General features: G+C 41.0%; 1 protein-coding gene across 6 annotated transcripts in view; it reads right to left on the reverse strand.

Annotated features, from left to right (window-relative positions):
* The window catches only part of DHX40 (DEAH-box helicase 40), a 57,573-nt gene that overhangs the window by 21,722 nt on the left and 13,015 nt on the right, over positions 1-22,836 (reverse strand). For 4 of the 6 annotated variants that reach the window (XM_007481788.3, XM_001364352.4, XM_007481786.3 and 1 more), the window contains 4 exons: positions 19,601-19,732; positions 5,055-5,154; positions 2,377-2,463; positions 2,030-2,212 (listed from right to left, as the gene is read on the reverse strand). In XM_007481788.3, the coding sequence (XP_007481850.2) occupies positions 2,030-2,212; positions 2,377-2,463; positions 5,055-5,154; positions 19,601-19,732 (502 nt within the window). The remainder of the gene's footprint in view (positions 1-2,029; positions 2,213-2,376; positions 2,464-5,054; positions 5,155-19,600; positions 19,733-22,836) is intronic. The other 2 variants (XM_056816489.1, XM_007481787.3) reach the window with 2 other exon arrangements.

Below are 22,836 nucleotides of genomic sequence, written 5' to 3' on the forward strand. Positions count from 1 at the left end.
TATAATGTTTCAGGGAGTTTTCATTTTGGAGTTTCTTCCAGGTAGTACCTAGATTTTTTTCTTTTTCTACTTTGTCCTCTGGTTCTAAGAGATCTAAGCAGTTTTCTCTTATTTCTTGAAATTTGATGCCTAGGCTCCTCTTTTTTTGGTCTTTTTTCAGGTAGTTCAATGATTCTTAAATTATCTCTTCTTGTTCTGTTTTTCATGTCAGTGGTTGTTTATTTTTCTTCTAATTTTTTTTAGTCATTTGACTCTCTGAGTCTCAGTCATTAGCTTCTTTTGGTTCATTGTAATTTTCAGGAGCTTGTAACTTGGGCAAGATTTTAAACCTCTAGTGCTAATATACTAATTCCCTTAACAATTCTTTCATAATATCTACTTCCTTTCCAATTTAGTGCTCTCATTTCATTTATAAAAGCATTTTAAATAAAAAAACAAAAAAACAAAAACTTCTTACTTCATATCTTTTGGGAATTCTAGTTTACTTTGGACCCAAGCTGTTTCTTTCTTTCTCACTTTGCTTGTCGATGTTTGGGAGTCATTCTTTTCTTTTGGATTTGGGTCTTGAAGTCTTTGTTACCATAATAGCTTTTTATGGTGAGATTCTTTTTTGGTTTGTTCATTCTTCCAACCTACTTCCTGAATACAGATTTCATATTAGGGTCAGTCTCTTGCCACTTATGTTAGGGAATGTCTTAGGTGGTTGATGATTTCCTGGGGTATTGAATGTTGTATTATTCCAGGATCTTAAGGATAGTTCAGACTAGAGACATCTAAGCTTTCAGTGCTTCCAAAGTAGTCTGATTTAGAACAAAGTCTGATCACTGGTCGCTTTGGTCTAAGCTCAGCAAATCTGTGGCCTGGATTTGGGTTTGAACAACAGGCCTATGGGCTTACTCTATTTGGAGATTCAGTAGATTACTCTTGGACTCAGTCACTAGCATCCAAATGAAAAGTTCTGCTGGTTCAGTGTCAGAACTGTAGGATTCCCTTTTGGCTGAAACTCCTGCCCTGATTATTCCTCTACAGGCTTCAGACTGGGCTGAAGCCACTCCTGAGAGTCTGAGTTGCACAGATGCTGCTTGCTTCTAAAATTTCTCCTAGCTCAGTACACAGCCTAGGGCCCACTACTGCTCCTCACCTTGGAATACCACCTTTAGGCACACAGGTCCCCTCCTCAAATCACCCTGGATCTGCATCTTAATCTACACTGAATTCACAGGGAACTGGGCATGGGACAGAACCTCCAGCCGGCCCTTCTTTCTGCACCGTATACAATTTGAGGTCCTTTTATTGCTGCATTTGAAACCTCTTCTTGTCCTGGTATAAAATCTCTCCCTGAGCTGGAAGGTCCTGTTCCTGACTAGATCTCATCCCCACTCTCTGCAGACTTCTCTGTCTCTTCACATTGACCTGAGCTGAGAAAATGATTCGCTATGATTTTTTTCTTTGATTTTCAGATCAGGATTTAGTCTCCTACCGCTCCGTCTCTAGACTAAATGATTTCAAAGATCCTCTCAATTCCAACATCCCAAGAATCTATGATTTAGATTTAACTGTGGTTGCCTGGTGCTCAAAACAAATACAATGACAAGATGCATCCAGGTAAGTGAAAGGTCAAATTCTGGCATGGGATCAGCCTCAACATTTTCTAAAGTCATGTAAGAATGACCAGGTTTAGGGGGCAGCTGGGTAGCTCAGTGGATTGAGAGCCAGGCCTAGAGACGGGAGGTCCCAGGTTCAAATCTGGCCTCAGACACTTCCCAGCTGTGTGACCCTGGGCAAGTCACTTGACCCCCATTGCCTAGCCCTTACCACTCTTCTGCCTTGGAGCCAATACACAGTATTGACTCCAAGACGGAAGGTAAGGGTTTCAAAAAAAAAAAAAAGAATGACCAGGTTTTATTTTGTTAGGCCTGAACTTTAAAAGGATAGAGGACATGTATGAATGTAAAAGGACAATACTTCAAAAGGATCTCAAAAGTATAATTCATCTTGACCCAATCTTTGTTGGAGTTGTCTTCCATACCTTATGACATCATGGATGGCAAGGCACTTCAAGGTCAAAATCACTGATGTTAAACTAGTTCTTTTAATTTCCGGGATCATATAGTCAGGCATGCACTGGTTCCAGAAATCCTGATTATAGATTCGAAAGCAAGTCCCAGAGGAAGTTCTGCCAGCTCGACCAGTTCGTTGCATTGCCTCACTCCTTCCAAAACCAAGCAAAATTTAAAAAAAAAATTTTTTTTTCAAAAACCTCTTTTGGTAGGTCTCTCAGACAATTATGATCATCATGCCTTGCCTTCTTCTCCCAAACCCAAGACCCATTCCTACCAAATGTTTTTTGGATGAAACCACTATAGGGAAACTTACTTTGAGATTGGCACCACCTCCAGCATATCCAACCCTAATCTGGGGTTATGATTTAACTGCTTTACAAAGCCACCATCTACCACATATCTGAAGAAAAGAGAAGTAAGTTAATTCTCTGAGGAATGAGAGGAAACAAGCATTTCCAAACACTTCAGGTTCTTCCTTTCTCTTTGGTTACTAACGAAAATTTGGCTTCTTATATCATTTAATGATTAAACTATGGTTCTGGTACAGTCATCCTTATGTAGTAAATAGAACATTAAATGTTGGAGATAAAAAAAATTGATTAAAAGAAAATTAGGAGAGTATTCAAAGACAGTAAAGATCTATTTTTTCATCCGTATAGTATGACTGTCACCCTCCATGGAAAAGAAGATTGGTGGTGGGGAAGGGGAAGGAAGAGGTGATCATCAATTTCTCCAAATCAAGTGCCAGACCTGTTTTGTATTCCTTTTAGGGAAATGAAATTTAAGAGGAAAGCAGAGGGGAAGAAAAACAAAAGTGAGAGGAGAAACAAATGTAAGGGTCTTTCAAGTATTAGTGGTTGTTTCTGCTAGGACATAAACAGTAACTATTTTTTTGAGTCTATTTTTCCAAAGGAGAAAAATGTAGATCAAAACAAAAGGTATTATCACTGGGAAATATCTTCAAAAGAGGCCTGACATAGCTGTCTGAGGCTATTAGTTAGATTTTAAAATCTCAAGAATCTTATGTTTCTCTAGAATGTCAGCCAAAAAGAACTTGTTGGTGTAAATCTTGAAATTTTTCAGACTTGTGAATGTTAAAAATTTTCCCCATCGGGGAATTCTCAATTGGAACAATTCCCTACTGGGAACATTCCCCATTTTGACTATGAGAACTCACCAGGATCAGAAATGGGAGGACCTCTACTCCACCTGTACTTAAGACTGCTTTAGGGGAGAAAATTCCTTGCTAAACAATGAAAGTACTTGGACCCATGCTTATGATGAGGCAGGGGGTTCTTTGAGCCATGCCTGTTTTTAGAATTGATACAATGGGACGCTAGGTACCTATAAAGGTCAGGCAACTTGTAAACTTGCCAGGAGCAAAGAGGTGAAAACTTACTTAGAGGTTTTCTCTTGAGGGGATTAGTTGGCTCAGCTGTGTTTTCTCTGGTTCAGACTTACTGAGGGGATTAGTCGACCCAGCAGTGTTTTTAGAATGGGCAGTCCTTTGGAAAACGTCTACAGTGATTGGTAGATGTAAGGACTTAGGGGAGGTGACATAGGAGAAAAACCTCTATATAAGAAAAAGCAGAATCTCTTGAGAAGAAAATCCTTTTGGAGGATCTCTGATGAGGATCGCTTGGGAAGAATCTCTTGAGTGAGATTCTGGAGAAGGGAAGCTCTTGGAGGACAATCTCTAAGGAGGTCTCGCTGGAGCTCCTCTGAGGGGACTCTGTCCCTCTGGAGGCTCTGGAGAGAGGCCCTTTGGAACAGTCTCTGGCTGGAACTCTCTCTGGTGAAGTCAGCTGAGATGGAGCTGGCCTGGTGTCACTAGAATCCTTGCTTAGACAGACCTTGTGGTGAGTGATAAAAGACTGACTGACTGATCTCTCTCTCTTAAGACTCAGGTCTAGGCCCCATTTAAGCACAAATTTTTAAAATCCCAGTTACATGGCAATCAGGGTCTAACATTTCACAAATAACTGCAACAGGACAAACATTTATTGTGTACCATATAAGGAAAACTGCACTATGTATATACTATGAATGTACCAAAATATACCAACGTGAAAAACACTAAGCACCAAGCAAGGCGTATTATGTACAATATAAGGTATATTATGCACCATGCAAGGAATGCTACATACCATGCCTACTATGTGTTAATGATATCACAAAAATAATGATGGGGCAGTTGGGTGGCTCAAGGGATTGAGAGCCAGGCCTCGAGATGAGAGGTCCTGGGTTCAAATCTGACCTCAGATACTTTGTAGCTATGTGACTGTTGGCAAGTCACTTAACCCCAATTGCCTTGGCAACAACACTCAGTATCAATTTAAGACAGAAGGTAAAAGGGTTAAAAAAAAGTGAATAATTACAGGCTAGAACTAGTTTCAGCTGAACACTTAAGACCAACTTTCTATTGGTGATTCTATGGCTACTAAGGAATAAGGGATTACAAATATATTTAAAATGATTATAGGTTCTGAAAAGGATATATCCAATGACAACTGCATGGAATTAAAGACTTGGCTTTGGATTCCATATTTAGTAAAACACAAGCACCATCACACTCTAAAACTCTGAAAAAAGGAAGCTGTATGCTTTCAACTATTTAAGGAAGGTAAACATAGTTTCCAATCTCTCACCATTTCCTGCTTATAAGAATAAGTAAAAAAGGATTTATAATCAACAATGTAAATTACAAGATTGAAAATCTACAGGATAAGGATAATGCTGAAATCTGTTTCGCATGAGTATATATATTTGTATTGGGTTTTGTTTTTCTTGCTTCCTCAATGGGTGGTGGAAAGGGGAAGGAAAGGAAGACCATTTGGAACTAAAAATAAAATAAAATTGAATTCAGGGAAAAAAAGAAAAAAAAAGAAAACCTACATGAGAAAAGAAGAACAGAGAGGCAAAGAAACTCAGTTAAACAATACTATACGCTAAGTGGTTCCAGAAACCTAAGAAAGATGTCAAAAATTATACCTGATTCCATCTATTGTTAAAGATGTGGCAGAAATATTGGTAGATACAACACATTTCCTAATGCCAGGTGGCGGCGGCAAAAATATTCTTCTTTGTTGTTCTAAAATAGGGGTCAAAATAAAATTTTCATTAACAATGAATCAGTAAGCATTTACCAAGCACCTACTAAAAATCAGCCATTTAGCTAGATGTTGGAGATAAAAAGAAAGAAACAATCCTTACTCTCAAGGAGCTTATATTCTAACATTCCAATATACGTGTATGTGTATATACATGTATATGAATATTGTATGCATATTCTAACATTCATATATACATATTTTATATGTGCATTCAAATAAAATTTAAGCTCTATAAACAGATATCTTTTACTAGGAAATAATTACACAGGAATAACTTTCTTAAACATATTAATGAATTTTAATTCAAAGCATAATAGATGGAAAAAAATAATTTCTCCAAGATACACTTTTATGGTCTAATTCTGAAGTAAGAATGATTATAATCCTTTGTAATATTATGCTGAAAGCCAGAAAGTCCTAAAAAAGCAAATTTATAGAAAAATATGAATTGCAGAGCCTTTAAAAAAAGATTTAAAGATAAATTTTTAAAAATTCTCATTAAGTTACTTTTTTTCTTTAAGCTGAAAGAATAAAAATAGATTTTTGGACTTTTTTTTCTATTAGTCATATCATTTGAGAGATGGAGGGGACATTAGGAATCATAGAATCATACAGAGATTTATAGCTGGCAGTCACCTTATAGGCCCAACCCAGTCATTTTATAGATGAGGAAGCTAAGGTTCATTGAAGTAAAATTAATTGCCTAGGATCATGATTCATTAATCCGGCCCCCATCCCAATACAGAAATTCTTGACAAATAATAAGCCAGCCAATCTCTGCTTAAATATTTTCAATAATGGGGAACTCTCTACTACCAAAGGTAGCCCATTCTATGATTATGCTGCTTTGCAGTTAGTTTAGCTACCAGCTAAAAAGCTTTTCTTGATATTGAACTGAACACAATGAGGCACAAATTCTCCTAATATGTAGAACTTGTACTATTTACTGTACAGAGTTGCTGTGAGGCAAAAGCAACCTTAAAAGGCTATATAAATCTGAGCTTTTAAAAAAAATCATCAACATAATGTACGACTACATTATAGTATAATTAAAATAAAATGGAAAATATAAAGAAAATTTGAAAGAATTAAAGTAACATGAAAGTAGAATAACAAAATCATAAAAACAGAATACATATTATGGTAACATCCAAAAAACCCAAAAATATATACAGAGTTGAATATACAAGCAAAGAGAATGCAAAGGGTCACAGAAGAAGTCTTTAGTAAGCTGTTACTGATATTTGATATGATAAAATGCATGCAGTGTAAGAGGCTGTAAATATATGTTTAACTGATTTTATTCTGTTAAGTATATAGTCATTCAATTTTTAAAATAAAAAATAATTCTAAGGGCAGCTAGGTAACTCAGTGGATAAAGAGCCAGGTCTGGAGATGGGAAGTCCTGGGTTCAAATCTGTCCTCAGACACATTCTAGCTATGTGACCCTGGGCAAGTCACTTAACCCCTACTGTCTACTCTTACTGGCTCTTCTGTCTTGGAACCAGTGTTTAGAGTATAATTCTAAGATAGAAGGGAAGGGTTTAAAATAAAAATAATAATTCTAACATGTGAACTGGAAAGAAAAATGAAGGCCCTTCCCTCATTTATGATGGTAAATACCTCTCAATCTGTGCAAAGAAATGTTCTTGTTTTTATCTTTGATTTTAAATAGTCTGGTCTAGGTTTAATTTGCCTCATCTTTAGTAAATGTTTAATAAATGCTAGTTGATTAACTTAAAAAAATCTACCTTTTGTCCGATAGCAATTCTAAAACAAAAGAGTGGTAAGGGCGAGGTAAAGGGGGTGAAGTGACTTGCCCAGAGTCACACAGCTAGGAAGTGTCTGAGGCCATATTGGAACCCAGGTACTCTTGACTCCTGGCCAAATGCTCTACCCACTGTGCCACCTTTGACTGACTTTTCAAAATCAACTCAATGAAAATTAAATTGATGTAGTTCTCTCTTCATTCACCTTTAATATCATCAGAACAACCTGAAATGCTTCAAGACTGCTGCTCAGACATGTTTCATGAGTCAGGCCTCTGGCTTTCTCTTTGTGGTAGTACATAATGATTGCCACACTCCTTGGTTCATATATATATATATATATATATATATATTTTTTTTTTTTTTTAAAGGAGGAAGCAGATGGGTAGCTCAGTGGATTGAGAGTCAGGCCTAGAGACGGGAGGTCCTGGGTTCAAATCTAGCCTCAGACACTTCCCAGCTGTGTGACCCTGGGCAAGTCACTTGACCCCCATTGCCCAGCCCTTACCACTCTTCTGCTTTGGAACCAATAGACAGTATTGATTCTAAGACTGAAGGTGAGGGTTTAAAAAAAAAAGAAAAGAAAAATAAAGGAGAAGCCAGCAGAGCTGTGTCTAAGTATTATCCTAAAATCTTCTCCCTTAGAATGTACATTCCTTGAGAGCAGGAATTGTTTCATTCTTTGTATTCGTACCCCCAGCTTCTAACAGTGCTTGTTCCACCTGCATGAGGTCATGTGGGCCAAGGAGAATGGTGGTCACAGGAGTTGGGGGGGAGGGCTGGGCTGCCCAGTTATTGGGGGAGGGGAGGAAGCAGGTGCTGAACTCTCGGGAAGGAGAGACTGAAGGTCCACAGATGACAGGGACAAGATACAGGGTCAGAGACAGAATGGGGCAAGCTCTAAAGGCACAGAGGTGGCTGCTATGTCATAATGGTGGAAGGAGGGTCTGAAAAAGAAAGTAAAGGAAGAGACAGTGAGGTGGCTCAGTGGGTTAAGAGCCAGGCCCAGAGAAGGGAGGTCCTGGGTTCAAATCTGACCTCAGACACTTCCTAGCTGGGTGACCCTGAGTCACTTGACCCCCACTGCCTGGCCCTTAGCACTCTTCTGCCTTGGAACCAATACAGAGTCCAGGGAAAGGAGCGTTCTGACCCTTCCTCCTGACCCTCTTTTTCAGTGGATGCCACAGAGGTTCATTCTGGAGAGGGTCCCAAGAGATAGGCTATCTTTGGGAGAAGGCTGGGTTTCAGTGGGTAGGAAGGCAGATGGAAGGAATGTCAAAGGGAAGATGCAAGATAAAGGATGGCTGATTTTAACAGCAGGGAAGGATTCTAGAAAGGCAGGCGCAGAGGGAGGGCCGAGATGGCCGTGGGGCAGCGGGGCAGCCGGCAGCCAGCAGAGGCCTCCTGCTTTTCCCACGGAGGCCCACTCTAATTCTAGAAGTCCCAGGGGGCATGGATTCTGGGGTCATCCACATGCACTGAGCACCTCCTTGCGGGCCCTGGGCGTACACAGGAAACATGAAATAGTCCCTTCCCGCGGGAACATACACACCAAGCACACACAAAATAGGCCTGTGATACACGCAAGGCACTTTGGGGCATTAGTGGGCACAGAAGGTCCAGGCAGGTCTTGGCCATGAGGTGGTGTTTGGGCTGAAGGCCAGGCAGAAAGGCCGTTTGGACCAGAAGGGGACCGTGGTAGGGGAAGACGCTTGTTGGACCAAAAGCGGGCCTTCACACCCTCCCAGGTACTCCAGAACAATCACACCAAAGAAACTAGAAAATCATTAAGAAACCGCATTAAGTGCCTTCTTCAATTGCTGAGCTGCACATGAAGTCAGCCAGAAGCCCATGAGCGCAACCTGGCGTGCAGAATCAAGGCAAAGAGTGAACATTGAAGAGCAGACATTTTAAATTAGTCTTTGAGGAGCAACCAAGCCCCGGGTCAAAAAGATAAACATTGATAAGAAGTCCTGGTTCCAAAAGTAACAGCAGAGCAGGCAAATGAGCCAGGGGCCTCGGGGTGACCAGAGCAAGGACAAAGGAACAGGGCTCCAGGCAAAGACGTTGGAGGAGAGGCAGCCCAGTGGAAGGCTCCCTGGAGAAAGCCCGGGGCAGGCAGAAACCCAGAGGGGGTAATGTGGAGGCATGGGGACAGCAGCACCCAGGGTGCACTGCAGTGCTCAGAATGGGGCTGCCCAGGGGCCTAGGGCCCAAGAGGGCCTTGCAGTGGCTCCGAGGGCTTTCAGTCTTAAAGGTCCAAAGGGGAGTGGAGTGGAGCTTAACCCTAGAAAGTGGAGGTCTGTTCAAGAACCCAGGGTAAGACTTAGCAGGGCCTACCTCCACTCCGAAGTACTGGTCCTCATCCTCTATCTTTCCTCTCTTTCTACAATAAGTGCTTCTACTTCCTTTCCTCTAATTCTCTTCCAAACTGCAGCCTGCTTTCCAACCTTATCATTCAAATAAAACTGCTTTCTCCTCTTAACTGCCAAGGGCCTTTTATTTCTCTTCATCCCTCTTGTTGCAAGAAAGTGCTTAAGAAGACTTTCCAGAATTTAAAAAAATGATAAAATACAAGTAGAAAGCATTTGAAAGACTTTAAAAAGAAAAACCCTAAGATTCAACTCTCTTAGCCAATATAAAGTTAAATTCCAATACCACAATAGCAAGAGAAAAAAATCCTACTAGCTGCAAGAAGAAAGAAATTAAATACCAAAGGACAAGGATTAGGAGCACAGACTTCTCAAGGAAAAAAGCATAAACTTGATAAATGCAAAATTAAGAAGTAAACTATATATCTAATAGAGCAAGGCAAGGGTAGGACATTTAAGAAACAGGAATTTGTTGTTGTTTAATCGTGTCTGACTCTCTGTGACCCCATTTAAGATTTTCTTGGCAAAGACATTGGAGTTTCCTTCTCCAGCTCATTTTACAAATGAGGAAGCTAAGGCAAAGAGGGTTAAGTGACTTGCCCAGGATCACACAGCTAGTAAATGTCTGAGATCAAATTTGAACTTGGGACTTCCTGATACCAGACCTGGTCCTCTATCCATTGCTCCACCAAGCTGCCTAGAAGAAACAGGCCTACAAAAAGACTTTCCAAGTTTTCTCAGTTTAAAGAAATTTAAAGAAACCACCTAATAGCAACCAAGATCCAAGGGAAAGAGATAAACATTCAAAACAAATAAGACCATAAATGACTGTAGAGAAGTATACAAATTAAGAAGGTTATAAAGCAGGGCAGATGTTTTATTTTCAAAATGTCGTTTTTAAACACAAAATAAAGACTCTACTATTTAAAAAATAAAATAATACATCTCATATAAAAATAAACTACTTACTAAATGTTATTACAGAATATTGGCTAAACTACTATCTTAAAAAACTTAAGATAAATGGTAAGAAGAGGGAAAAGATAAGGGGGGAAGGGAAAAGATTATGAGGCTTTTAAGTACAACATTTTAAAGAAAGATAAGACATTACTTTTGCTAAGCTATCATTAAGAAAGTTTGTATTTCCCTAAAATCAGAAACCTTGTTTTTGCTTTTCTTTGTATGGCCAGCTGTGAAGTCCCTGGTGATATCCTTTGACTTTCACATAAATTGGATTTAAGCGAGGCAGAGTAGCACAAAGTCCTCAGTGCCACGGTCTCTTCCAGAGTCACTGACATCCAGTGGCAGGACAAAAGTCTTGGTGATAGCTTGGGATGCCATGGATGGCCACTGGAACAAATAGTTCTGATCTACTCCTTCTGCTGCGGGGAGTCTTCACAGGCTCACCTACAGGTCTGAAGCCTGTGGATTACTCTCAGGCTGGCCCAGCCTGTTGACCAGCATAGTGTACAGGGATGTGGCTGCCGTGTGCGCTACGGCTTCTTAGCGCCACAGGTGAGAGCTGGGGGGCGGGTAAGAAAAAGGAAAGAAAAGCCCTGAAAAGGCTGGGCAAGGCCTCAAGGGAGAGGCTTGGATTAGAACACGCTTTCTTAGTACACCCAGCACTTAGCACAGGACCTAATATACAAGCACCCAATATGCTTATTGATCGCCTGGCTATTTGATGGACAGTGCCCAGACCAGGATGCATGATGGGGAGCAATGTGCGGGAATGTTGGAAAGCAGAATGGTAACCAGATCGTGGAACCCCCTGAATGGCAGGTGATTAAGTCAGGATATTATTTGATAGGCAAAAGGAGTGTCACTGAAGGCATCTGAGTTGAGCAATGATGGAATCAGAACTGTTATTAGGAAGATTAATCTGTCGGTGGTATGAAAAGTGGATTGGAAGTTCTGCTTCATACCTACCACATTGGCAAAGATGACTAAAAAGGAAAATGACAGTGTCAGGAGGGGCTGGGGAAGGGGAGACTGCCGTACTAATGCACTGCTGGTAGAACTGTGAATGGAAACATTCTGGAAAACAATTCTGCACTATGGTCAAAAAGTCAGCATGTCCTAGCAATACCACTACTAGGCTTATATCCCAAAGAGATCAAAGAAAGAGGAAAAGGATCCATGTGTGCAAAACTATTTCTAGTTGCTCTTTTCATAGTAGCAAAGAATTGGAAACTAAAGGAGTGCCTGTCTACTGTGGACTGGCTAGACAAATTATAGTAAATGAATGTAATGGAGTATGATGTTCTGTAAGAACTGACAAAAAGTTTTAGAGAAACTTGGGGAGAACTCCAAGAACTGATGCAGTGCGGTGAACTTAAATGAGAACAATTTATTTAATAACAACATTAAAAAGAAAACAACTCTCAAGGAAATCAGTTAAGATGGTGAAGTGGAAGAAAGCAGTACTAGGCATCAGTGTACAGGTGCCCAGAGTGGACACTGTGGTCAATCCTGGACTGCAAATGTAGCTGGGTGAGCAACAAAGTGAGGCCAAGAGAATAGGCAGCCCCAGGTAGATCCTGTGTTAAGCCTTGCCTCTAGAACAGGGTTCTCTAAGCAACACCCTCAGGGTGATCTGAGGACTTAACCCTACACCTAAAAGGAGGATAGATTAACAGCAAAGTCATTTTGGCTCAGTGACAGGAGTTTGGGGAAACTACTGGCTTTGGGATTCCTCCTGGGGTAAAGTCTGAAGCTGAGTTATTTAGATATAAACCAAGTTCTATAGCTGTGGTGGCAAACCTATGGCACACATGCCAAAGAGGGCATGCATAGCCCTGTCTGAGGGTATGTGCAGCTATCACCCACCAGAGTTCATTACCAGAAAGCCAGAGAGACTCAGTCTGAGCTGTTCCCTTCCCTGTCACCACCACACCTGAGGACATTTTTTCACTTCACCTGTCCCTCTGCCCAGCAGCCCAATGGGAGTGCTTCATCCCTCCTCTGTCTGAGGTGGAAGTGGGGTACCACTCTGTCTCAGGGGGGGGCAGGGTACCCAGTCTCTAAGTGTATGGGGGAGCACAGCACACAGTCTCTAAAAGGTTCACCATGGGAGCAGCTGAGTGGTTTGGTGGACTGAGAATTAGGCCTAGAGACAGGAGGTCCTGGGTTAAAATCTGGCCTCAGACACTTCCTAGCTGTGTGACACTGGGCAAGTCACTTAACCCCTTTTTCCTGGCCCTTACTGTTCTTCTGCCTTGGATCCATTATACAGTATTGATTCTAAGACAGAAGGTCAGGGTTTAAAAAAAATAAAATAAAAGGTTCACCATCACTGGTCTAGAACCTGGGAAGCTCAGGAAGGCACTGATTTGTCTTTGATTCTACCACGTAGGGTTTGCTGAAGACCTGCAGCAATTTAGCTCAAGCTACCCCTGTGAACCTTGAATAATACAGCCTCAAGTAACCAAAGAACATAGTGTCGGGATCCCAGATAAGACATGCCAGAATCATATAAGGTCACTATAGTCCTATGAGAAGTGCAGAGACCCTTATTCTAACACAAAGTCCCAATCCAGGAAGTTTGGCTAAGAAAATGTGCAAATGAACAGAAATAAAAAGTACTGTTATGATGCCAGAGAGGCTCAAGACACAAACCTAAAAGAAAAGAATAACTCCAACATATCTACAAGTAAAGCCTCATAGAAAAGCATAGTTTGGTCACATGATCAATTGGAATTCTTAGCAGAAATAAAGCAAGTGTTTAAAGAGAATATTGTAAATGAAATGTGTGATAGAGGAAAGAATTGGAAAAGAAATTAGCTCATTGGAATAAAGACTTGGAAAGAGAATTAACACTTTAGTAGAAGTAACAGCAACCACAAAAATTAGGATTGATGAAACAGAATCTAGTGTCTCCATGACACAACAAAAAATATTAAAACAAAATCAAAAGATTTTTAAAAATAGAAGAAAATGTAAAAGTTTCTCATAATAATAACTGACCTAAAAACGGATTAAGGAGGGATAATTTTAGAATCATTGGACTACCTAGTAGCCATGACAAAAATGAGCCTGAAAATCTGCCCAGACATATAAGAACAAGAGGGCAAAGTGTAAATGGAAAGGACACACTGATTACCTCCTGAAAACAACAGACACAGACCAACACAATACACACACACAAACACAACTTTGAAAGGCTTGAGAATGCTGGTCAATGAAAGAATCAACTGCAGTTCCAGAGAACTCATGATGAATTGTGTTTGAGCACTTTACCTCTTAAGAGATGATGAATGTATGTATAAAATAAAACATTTTCAGATACTGTTGATGTGGGGATTTTTCTTGATGCATATTTAGCACAAGAGCTTATTTTTTCTTTTTTATTTCCAGTGGGGGGGGGCACATAGGACAGCAGAAGGGACAGGGTAACAAAAAATAATTTTTTAAAGAAAAGAAGCATCAAAACAATCTGCTACTGGGGAAGAACTAGATTGGTAGATCAATGGAATAGATTAGGGGTAAAAGATCTCACTATTTGACAAAAACTGCTGGGAAAACTGGAAAGCAGTATGGCAGAAACTAGGTATAAACCAATATCTCACACCCTATACCAGGATAAGGTCAAAATGGATATATGATTTAGACATAAAGGTGAAACCATAAGTAAATTAGGGGAACATAGAATATTTACCTATCAGATCTATGGAGAAGGGAAGAACTTAGATCAAGCAAGAGATAAAGAACATTATAAGATGTAAAATGAATAGTTTTGATAATATATTAAATTTAAAAGGTTCTGTACAAAACCAAACCATTGTAACCAAAGTTAGCAGGGAAACAACAACAAATTTCTCTGATAAAGGTCTCATTTCTCAAATATATAGAAAACTAAGTAAAGATTATAAGAATACAAGTCATTCCCCAATTGACAAATGGTCAAAGGATATGAGCAATCAGTTTTCAGATGAAGAAATTAAAGCTATCAATAACCATAAGAAAAAATGTTCTAAATCACTATTGATTAGAGAAATGCAAATGAAGACAACTCTGAAGTTCTGAATCTCAGACCTATTACATTGGCCAATATGACAATAAGGAAAATGATTAATGTTGGAGAGGGTGTGGCAAAATTGTAGGGCAATTTGGAATTATGTCCAAAAGGATATAAAACTATGCATGTTATTTGATCCAGTAATACGACTATTAGGTCTGTATACCAAAGAGAGAGAAAAAGGCAGGGGAGGGAGGTGCAGCCTACTTGTACAAAAAAATATTTATAGCAGTTGGTTTCGTGGAGATAAATAATTGGAAACTAAAGACTTAATGGTTCTCAGGAATACAATGAACCAAGACAATTCTGAAGTGCTTATGACAAAGAATGCTATCCATCTCCAGTTAGAGTTAGATGCATATCAAAACATACTATTTTCTGCTTTTGTTTATCTGGATTTTTATTCTGGGGTTTTGGTTTAATAAGATTATTTTCTTACAATAGTGACCAATATAGAAATATATTTTGCATGATAATATAGGTATACCTGAGATCAAACGCTTATCATCTCAGGGAAAAGGGAGGAAAAGAAGGGAGAGAGACAATTAAGATCATGTAGCTTCAGAAAACTTATGTGTAAAATTATTTCATGTAATTGGTAAAATAAAATATTTTTACAAAAAAAAAAAGAAAAGATTATGAAGGTCAATCAAGCAGGTCAGTTTTGAAAGCTAATCTTATATATTTTAAAAGAATAGCAAGTAGTACATAATAGAGCTTCTTGAACAATCCTCCTCTTTTTTGTATATGCAAATGTACACTTTATTTGGTGTTTGTTAAGGTCGGATAAAAATAATTTAAAAAATAAAGTGGAATGGAGAAAGGTGAGATCAGAAGCAGGAAAATCAAGAAAGAAGATACTGTAGTGGTTCCAAGGTGTTACAAGGGAATCACTTTAAAAGACTGATATATATTAATTTAAGGTTGCCAAGGAATCAGCTATGCAATTCCTAAATGAAAAACTCAAGTCAGCCGTCAGCCTTTTTTGGAGTTTAATTACAATAGGAGCAAGAAAGGAATTAGAGATATATATAGAGAGAGAAAGGGGAGAGAAGGGAATAGGGCTTAAATACCCCTTCTGTTTAGGCTGGGCCAAAAGGCCCAAGCCCTTAGATAGCTGGGGCAAAGAAAGGAGATCAGTCCCTATTACTCACGTGTCCAAAATGGAGAAACAGTCTCAGAGGCCCCCACCTTCAGCTTCCTTCAGAGCAAGCTTCCTCAGAGCCCAGGAACCACCGACCAAAAAACTCCCCCACCACCTCGAGTCTCCAGACCCTCCTATCTTTAAGGAAACCATCCAAGTTGCCTCCCCTCAGTCCTCACATCTACCAATCACTCTTCATCAATTTCCCTGTCAATGGAGGCTCTCGCTTAACCCAGGACCGCCCAGAGGTTTCTGGCTTTTGCACATGTCTGTTGAAGGTCATATTTTCAAATGATTAAATCTATACTCCTTTGCTACAGCCCTTTCTAAATCCTGTTAACTTGAGTATGGTAGAGATTGGAATAATTAAATTTTGATCTAGGCTGCAGCCCTTACTCAATCCTATTAGGACTGAATAGGGTGGAGTATCTCCATTGTATCAATTCTAAAATCAATCAAGACTCAAAGAAATTCCTGTTCTATGCTCAAGCATAGGTCAAAGTCCTTTCCATTGTTCAGCAAAGGGTTTCTGTCCTAAAGTAATCTTAAGAAGGGAAGAGAAGGAACCTCCCATGCCAATGGAGTTCCCATTCCAATAGACTATCAGTAAGAAATTTTCCAAGTATGAAATATCCCAATGGTGAAATTTTCAACAATTATAAGTCTAAGGAAATTTGAGGTTTACAATCCCCCCTGATGATCATTGGGAGACTAGTCTCCCCATTGATCATTTAACATAATCATTTGGTAGTTCTACACAATATTCAATTTTCTAGGAGAAATTAGAATAGTGAGGTGGGCTAGATTTAGTTTTTATCTGCACAGGAACAGCAGATTTAAGTAAGCCTACATCAGAAGAAGATGTGGCCCAAAGAGACTCTGGTATATCTTTAGGTATTTCAAAAATGGAAGGTTCTTTTGCCTCCTGGTTTTCCGAGAGAAGTACAGGGAGTAATTTTAAAGATTCCTCTGGTACTTCTAATGATAATGAGCCATCTGGGGAGCAGGTTATTGTGGCTCTGAGTTTGCATAGAAGGTCCCTCCCCAGCAAATTTAAAGGGGAGTCAGGCATCAAAAGGAAGGAGTGTTGTACCTCTAGGGGTCCTACAGACACCATTCTAGGAGGAAGTCTTTTAACTCTTTGGGTTATTCCTGATACTCCCATTACATTCTCTGAGCCAATAGAATAACATTGTAAATCAGGTGTTCTCTTTAATACAGACCAGGAAGCTCCGGTGTCTAATAGACAATCATAATAAGTGTTACCCACTTTTAAGGTAACATGGGGTTCATTAGTATGGGGAGGGCAGTGGATAGGGACAACGGGTAGTAGGACATCAGGGTCTGGGAAATCAAAGGTTGTATCCTCTGATTCCTGTGCCCCAGCCCCCCCCGGGCACCATCATTGTGTTTGGGATATTCCTTGGGCACCCCCCTGAAGGGCACCTCTCTGAGGGTCATTAGTAACCCAGGACCGCCCAGAGGTTTCTGGCTTTTGCACATGTCTGTTGAAGGTCATATTTTCAAATGATTAAATCTATACTCCTTTGCTACAGCCCTTTCTAAATCCTGTTAACTTGAGTATGGTAGAGATTGGAATAATTAAATTTTGATCTAGGCTGCAGCCCTTACTCAATCCTATTAGGACTGAATAGGGTGGAGTATCTCCATTGTATCAATTCTAAAATCAATCAAGACTCAAAGAAATTCCTGTTCTATGCTCAAGCATAGGTCAAAGTCCTTTCCATTGTTCAGCAAAGGGTTTCTGTCCTAAAGTAATCTTAAGAAGGGAAGAGAAGGAACCTCCCATGCCAATGGAGTTCCCATTCCAATAGACTATCAGTAAGAAATTTTCCAAGTATGAAATATCCCAATGGTGAAATTTTCAACAATTATAAGTCTAAGGAAATTTGAGGTTTACAAAGGTGAGATGATAAAGATAACTATGATGATAGAAGTGGGAATGGAAAAGAAGAGGTATAAGAAACATTTCAAAAGAAAAGTCATTCTCCCAATAAATAAGTGGTCAAAAGCTATAACAAGTGATTCTTCACACTTGATACTACATTTAATCTTAGTTAAAAGGCCAAAAAACAACATAACAAGCAATTCTTAAATGAAGAATATGAGCAATAATTATAGAAAAACATCTAAAATCACTAATAATCAAAGAAATGCAAATCAAAACAATTCAGAGCTTCTATTCAACACTCATTTTTGGTAAAGATGGCAATAAAGGGGAAAATGCAATACTGGAGGTATGTGAGAGGTCAGGCACACCAGTGTGCTAACTTGGGGAGCTGTGAAGTGGTTTAATCATATGCGAAGCCATCTGGAATTACATCCTTTAAGTCCCTCCACTGCCTTATACAGCCTTGATTCAACAAGATTAGTATTAAGAAAAAGGAAAGGACTCTTAAAAATAAGAATGGCTGAACAAACTACGGCATATAAATGCAATGCTTATACCATAAGCAATGAGGAGTAGGATGGATTAAGAGAAGTACGGAAAGACTATATAAATCAACAGGGAAATAGGTAAGGACATTCCCTGTTGGCGGCTGTGGTAGTCCAGGAAATTGGTGTTTTTTCCGCTCTCTAGCCTGGACTTTCTGCATCCCATACGTGATCCCAGGGCATGTCCCTTCTTCCTCCATGTTCCCTCGCGCTGATCGCTTCCCCACCACTCCCAGGCCTCGTTCAGAGGCTTTAGGCCTAGCTCCGGTGTAGGGAGGTGGACGTGGCCCAGCCACAGGGGGCCGGGATGGATGGAGTGATTGCCCCGCAGCGCAGCCCTTCCCCTATTGTCCTGGTGTGGTGATTCCTAGGATATGGCCAGTAAAGCCACGTGGGCTTTTCTTTAACGTACCAAATAAAAGAGCTTGTTTCTTAATGCTGACTGGCTCATGCAATTCTTCCACAAAGCCCATTTGGTTTTACCAATGGATCCTGACACTAGTAAAGCATGATGGCCTTAAATAGCTTCATTTCCAATGATTGACTTTAAAGCAAACACACATAATGGGGCCAGACGCTCAAATCTATAGAAAACAAGGGGTTAGGGAATAGCTAGGTGACTCAATGAATTACCTGAGAGCCAGGAGGAAGAGGTCCTGGGTTCAAATATGACCCCAGACACTTTCTAGTCGTGTGATCCCCAAAGCTTAGCCCTTACCACTCTTCTGCTTAAGGCAAAAGGTAAGGGTTTAAAAAAAAAAGGAAAAGAAAACAAGAGGTCATCTAAAAAGACACCCCCAGATTCTGTTAACAGGGAAAAAAAAAGAGGCAAAAACTGAAAAATAGAGATGTAGGCTCAGAGAACTCAGAGCTCCAAGGTGGAGGACACAGTGCTATTTCCTGGACCAAGAAGCAGCATTTGGTCTGGCCATTTGGTAACAGAATATCATAGTGAATTGGAATAATCCAGGTCAAATAAACTGAGAGAGCACATGAAATTTAAAGTCAACTATACTAAATGATTCTGGTTAAATTTAAAGGCAAAATGGTTTCACTGGACCTGGAGCCTGGAGCCTTGGGTTCAAAGAGCAACTTCTGTCATAAGCTGTGTGACCTTAGGCAAATACTTAACCTCTCTGGACCCAAGTGGTATCCTTTGTTAAATGTGAGGTTGGACCAGATGATCTTTAAGGATTTTTCAAACTCTAAAATCCTGAGGTCCTAACTAGGACATAAACTCTTTGGCTTCATAGGCCAGATGCATCCCTAATCCCTGGCCCCTTCCTTACCTCAATCAATACGTACCCAGCACTACCAAATAATCTGGAGTTTCCCTGGGAATTCCACGGAACAGAATGGGCCCTTCCCTGCCTTTAGCTGGGAAGGAAGCTTAGGCCTGGGTTTGGTCTCTAATGACTAGAATTGGGAATGGACCATGTGGAGGTTTGGCAGCAGCCCCAGAGGCTGGCTGGAGCCCCCCAGCCTGGCTATGAGGCAAATACAAAGGATGTCCAATGCTTCTGGAAAAGGAACAGTGGCCTGCTCCCTGCCCCCCTCCCTGCCCCCTACGAACTCAAACGTAAAAGAACTGTTGGGCTCTCAGGCACAAAAAATCTCATCTGCCAAAATTCTTAAATAATTAAAAAAAACGTTTCCCATGAGTACCTGTGGGCATCGCTCCATATAACGGCAAGATCAGCAGCCCGTCTACAGAGTTGTCTTGCACATCATACTGGTAATCAATACATTCTGCCTTCTGGAAAAGTAATTCACAAGTTTTCTCAATTTCTGACTGGCCTAAAATGGGTGGAAAAAAAACCAAAAACATTCATGTAAGCATCTGAAGAGCCAAACCAACTTAAGGATATAATTCTGAGTGGGTTAGAAGTGGCTCTAGAAAGTGTCCATTTTAAATTCTCTTTTGAATGTTAATATGGAAAGTCTATGTGAGGGATAGCTATGTAGCACAGTGGATGGAGAGCCAGGTCTAGGGAGGGCCTGGGTTCAAATGTGGCCTCAGACACTTCCCAGCAGTGTGACCCTGGGCAAGTCACTTAACCTCACTGCCTAGCTCTTACCACCCTTTGCCTTGGAACCAATACCTAGTCCTGATTCTGAGATGGAAGGGAAGGGTTTACAAAAGAAAGTCTAGATGAAGGGAAACAAAGCACAATCATTTTATGTGTTGAATATACTCCAGAAAGCGTAATTAGGAATGCTGGGTTGTGGGTAGGGATGGCTTTAGACAGGAAGAGCTGAGTTCCAGCCCTACCTCAAATAGGCCCCACTCTGGCAGCACAACAGGCCCAGAGCACGTCCGTTGGGGTAGCCCTCGGGGCTCCAGGTCCCTCGCTCACCCTCAGGCTGCCCCGGCCCAGGGAGCTCCTTATGGTGATGAAATCCCAAGCCTGGCCCTGGTCATGTCCTTTGCAGTCCAGACAGATGATTGAGCAGAGGACAGAGGGCTTGGCTCAGAGCCGTGCCTGGCCATGTGAGCTCTTCAGCTCCTGTATGTCCATCCCAACAGTTATAGTCCGTTTGTAGCCAGGAGGCAGGAAGAGCTCTGCTCCCATTTACACCCCCGTCACTGACCATCTCTGGGACCCTGAGCAGGGTCTGCCTGCCTCAGGTTCCTCCTCTATGAAATGGGGAGAATACCAGCACCTACCTCCCAAGGTTTGTGAGAGGATCAAATGAGATATTAATTTCAAATTGATTTGCAAGCCTTAAAATACCCTATACATGCTTGCTATTATTGTTGTTCTTTCACATATAAATTATATTGGCAACATCAAAACTGATATCTGGATAAGAAACAGATGAGAAGGGGACACAAAAAATAATTATTTTGTGAAATTTGTACAATTGTACTATTGTTAAGTGAAACTGTATAATATACAGTTGTATCTCTGACTCTTCATGACCTCTTTTGGGGTTCTCTTGGCAAATGTACTGGAGTAGTTTGCCATTTCCTTCTCTGGCTCATTTGATGGAAACAGGTTAAATGACTTGCCCAGGGTCACTCTGTCAGGTTTGATCTCAGATTTTCCTAACTCTAGGTTGGGGATCTATCTGCTGGGCCACCTGGCTGCCCCTTTCTTTGGAGAGATATAGGTGAGTCATGTGGCAGACCCTGTCAGACTGATTTCATGTGTTGGTTAAATTTGCTGAGATGCTTTTTTCCTCTTTATTATTCTTTGTAATTCTTTGAGAAGAGATAGAGAAGGGATGGTATTCAGAAATTAAGTTGATGTAAAACAAGATGGTTATAAAAAAATTTAAATTATTCTTTTAAAATCTAAATTGTTTGGATTGTGGCTTTAATCTTGTCTTGTATTCAGATTGTTAAATTTACAATTAAAAATAACTACAATGATTTAGTAAAGATCCTCATAAAAGAGAAGAGGCAACAAAGAGCTATGAAAGAATAATTTTTTTGGATCAGTGGTGAGAAGATCTTATTTTTAATCCTGGTTCTACCACTTAACTAGCTTCACTGAGATAACTCCAGAACTCCTGGAGCCTGATTTTTCTCATCAGTAAAATGAAGGTGGCAATACCTGCCTTGCCTACTTCACGATGTTCCCGTGGGGATTCAGTGACAGAATGTGAGAGTACTGTGAATACTGTAAGGTGACAAATTGATATAGGGTGGCATATTATTAAGATGAAAATAAAACTGGAACATCACCACCTTCTACTGCTTCATTACTTTGAATGTGTAATTAATCACAATTTTTAAAAAATCAAGTTACAGGAAATAACAGTTTCCAAAGGTTTAAAAACATAGAAAAAAATAAACGCACAATTCTAAAACCTCTTTAATCCCCGCCCCCAGATGGTGATGAGGTTTTTTTCTCCTATTCTTTATTATAGACTTGACAAATAGGAATAGCCCCATATACAAAGGCCAGAAAAAGAGGTCTGAATAGAAAAGGTTGACTTTTTAAAAAAGAAAAATAGGTGAGACTATTAAGGACGGCCTTTTAGATGTACATCATAAATAGAAACGCCATTTTCAAAATAAATGTAAAGTGCTTGTTGCGACCCTTTCTGAACCTCCTTCTGCTCTCGTCTATGCATTTTTAAACATTTCATGGCCTTTTTTTGATTCTTTGGGGCCCTTCCTATCCCTATGCCCTCCACACTCTCCCTGTCATACATTAGCTGGAGCAAGGTGGCGAGGGGAAGAAGGGGGCCCTACCGCAGAGCAGCCGTCTCACACGGGCTCCCCGAACCCAACGGAAGAGACAGAAATCAGTCTGAGAGCTCCACAGCCTGCCTCTTCTGACATTAGGCCGGGGCAGGAGTGGGAGGTGAGACAATGAAATGACTCATTCCTGTTAATAGGATGCTCAAGAGTCGCCCTCGTTTGGAATTTAACTCTTCTAATTTTAACCTCCAAAGAGCTGCAGAAGTGATTTTATGAGCCACACATCTGTCAGCTGGTGCCCACGAGTCACGAGGGGGCGGGCGCAGCGCCCACCCTGCCAGGGCAGGAAAGCAGGCGTGCGTGCGTGTGGAGGACACAGGGCCACGCAGGGGCCACACACAGAGCTGCGCAGGGGCCACACACAGGGCCACACATGGGCCGCACACAGGGCCACACACAGAGCTGCGCAGGGGCCACACACAGGGCCACACATGGGCCGCACACAGGGCCACACACAGAGCTGCGCAGGGGCCACACACAGGGCCACACATGGGCCGCACACAGGGCCACGCAGGGGCCGCACACAGGGCAGCACACAGGGCCACGCAGTGGCAGCACACAGGGCCGTACACACGGACCGCGCAGGGGCCACACACAGGGCCACACATGGGCTGCACACAGGGCCACGCAGGGGCCACACACAGGGCCACACATGGGCCGCACACAGGGCCACGCAGGGGCCACACAC

The sequence above is a fragment of the Monodelphis domestica genome, chromosome 2 (assembly GCF_027887165.1).
Source record: "Monodelphis domestica isolate mMonDom1 chromosome 2, mMonDom1.pri, whole genome shotgun sequence".
Lineage (NCBI taxonomy): Eukaryota > Metazoa > Chordata > Mammalia > Didelphimorphia > Didelphidae > Monodelphis > Monodelphis domestica.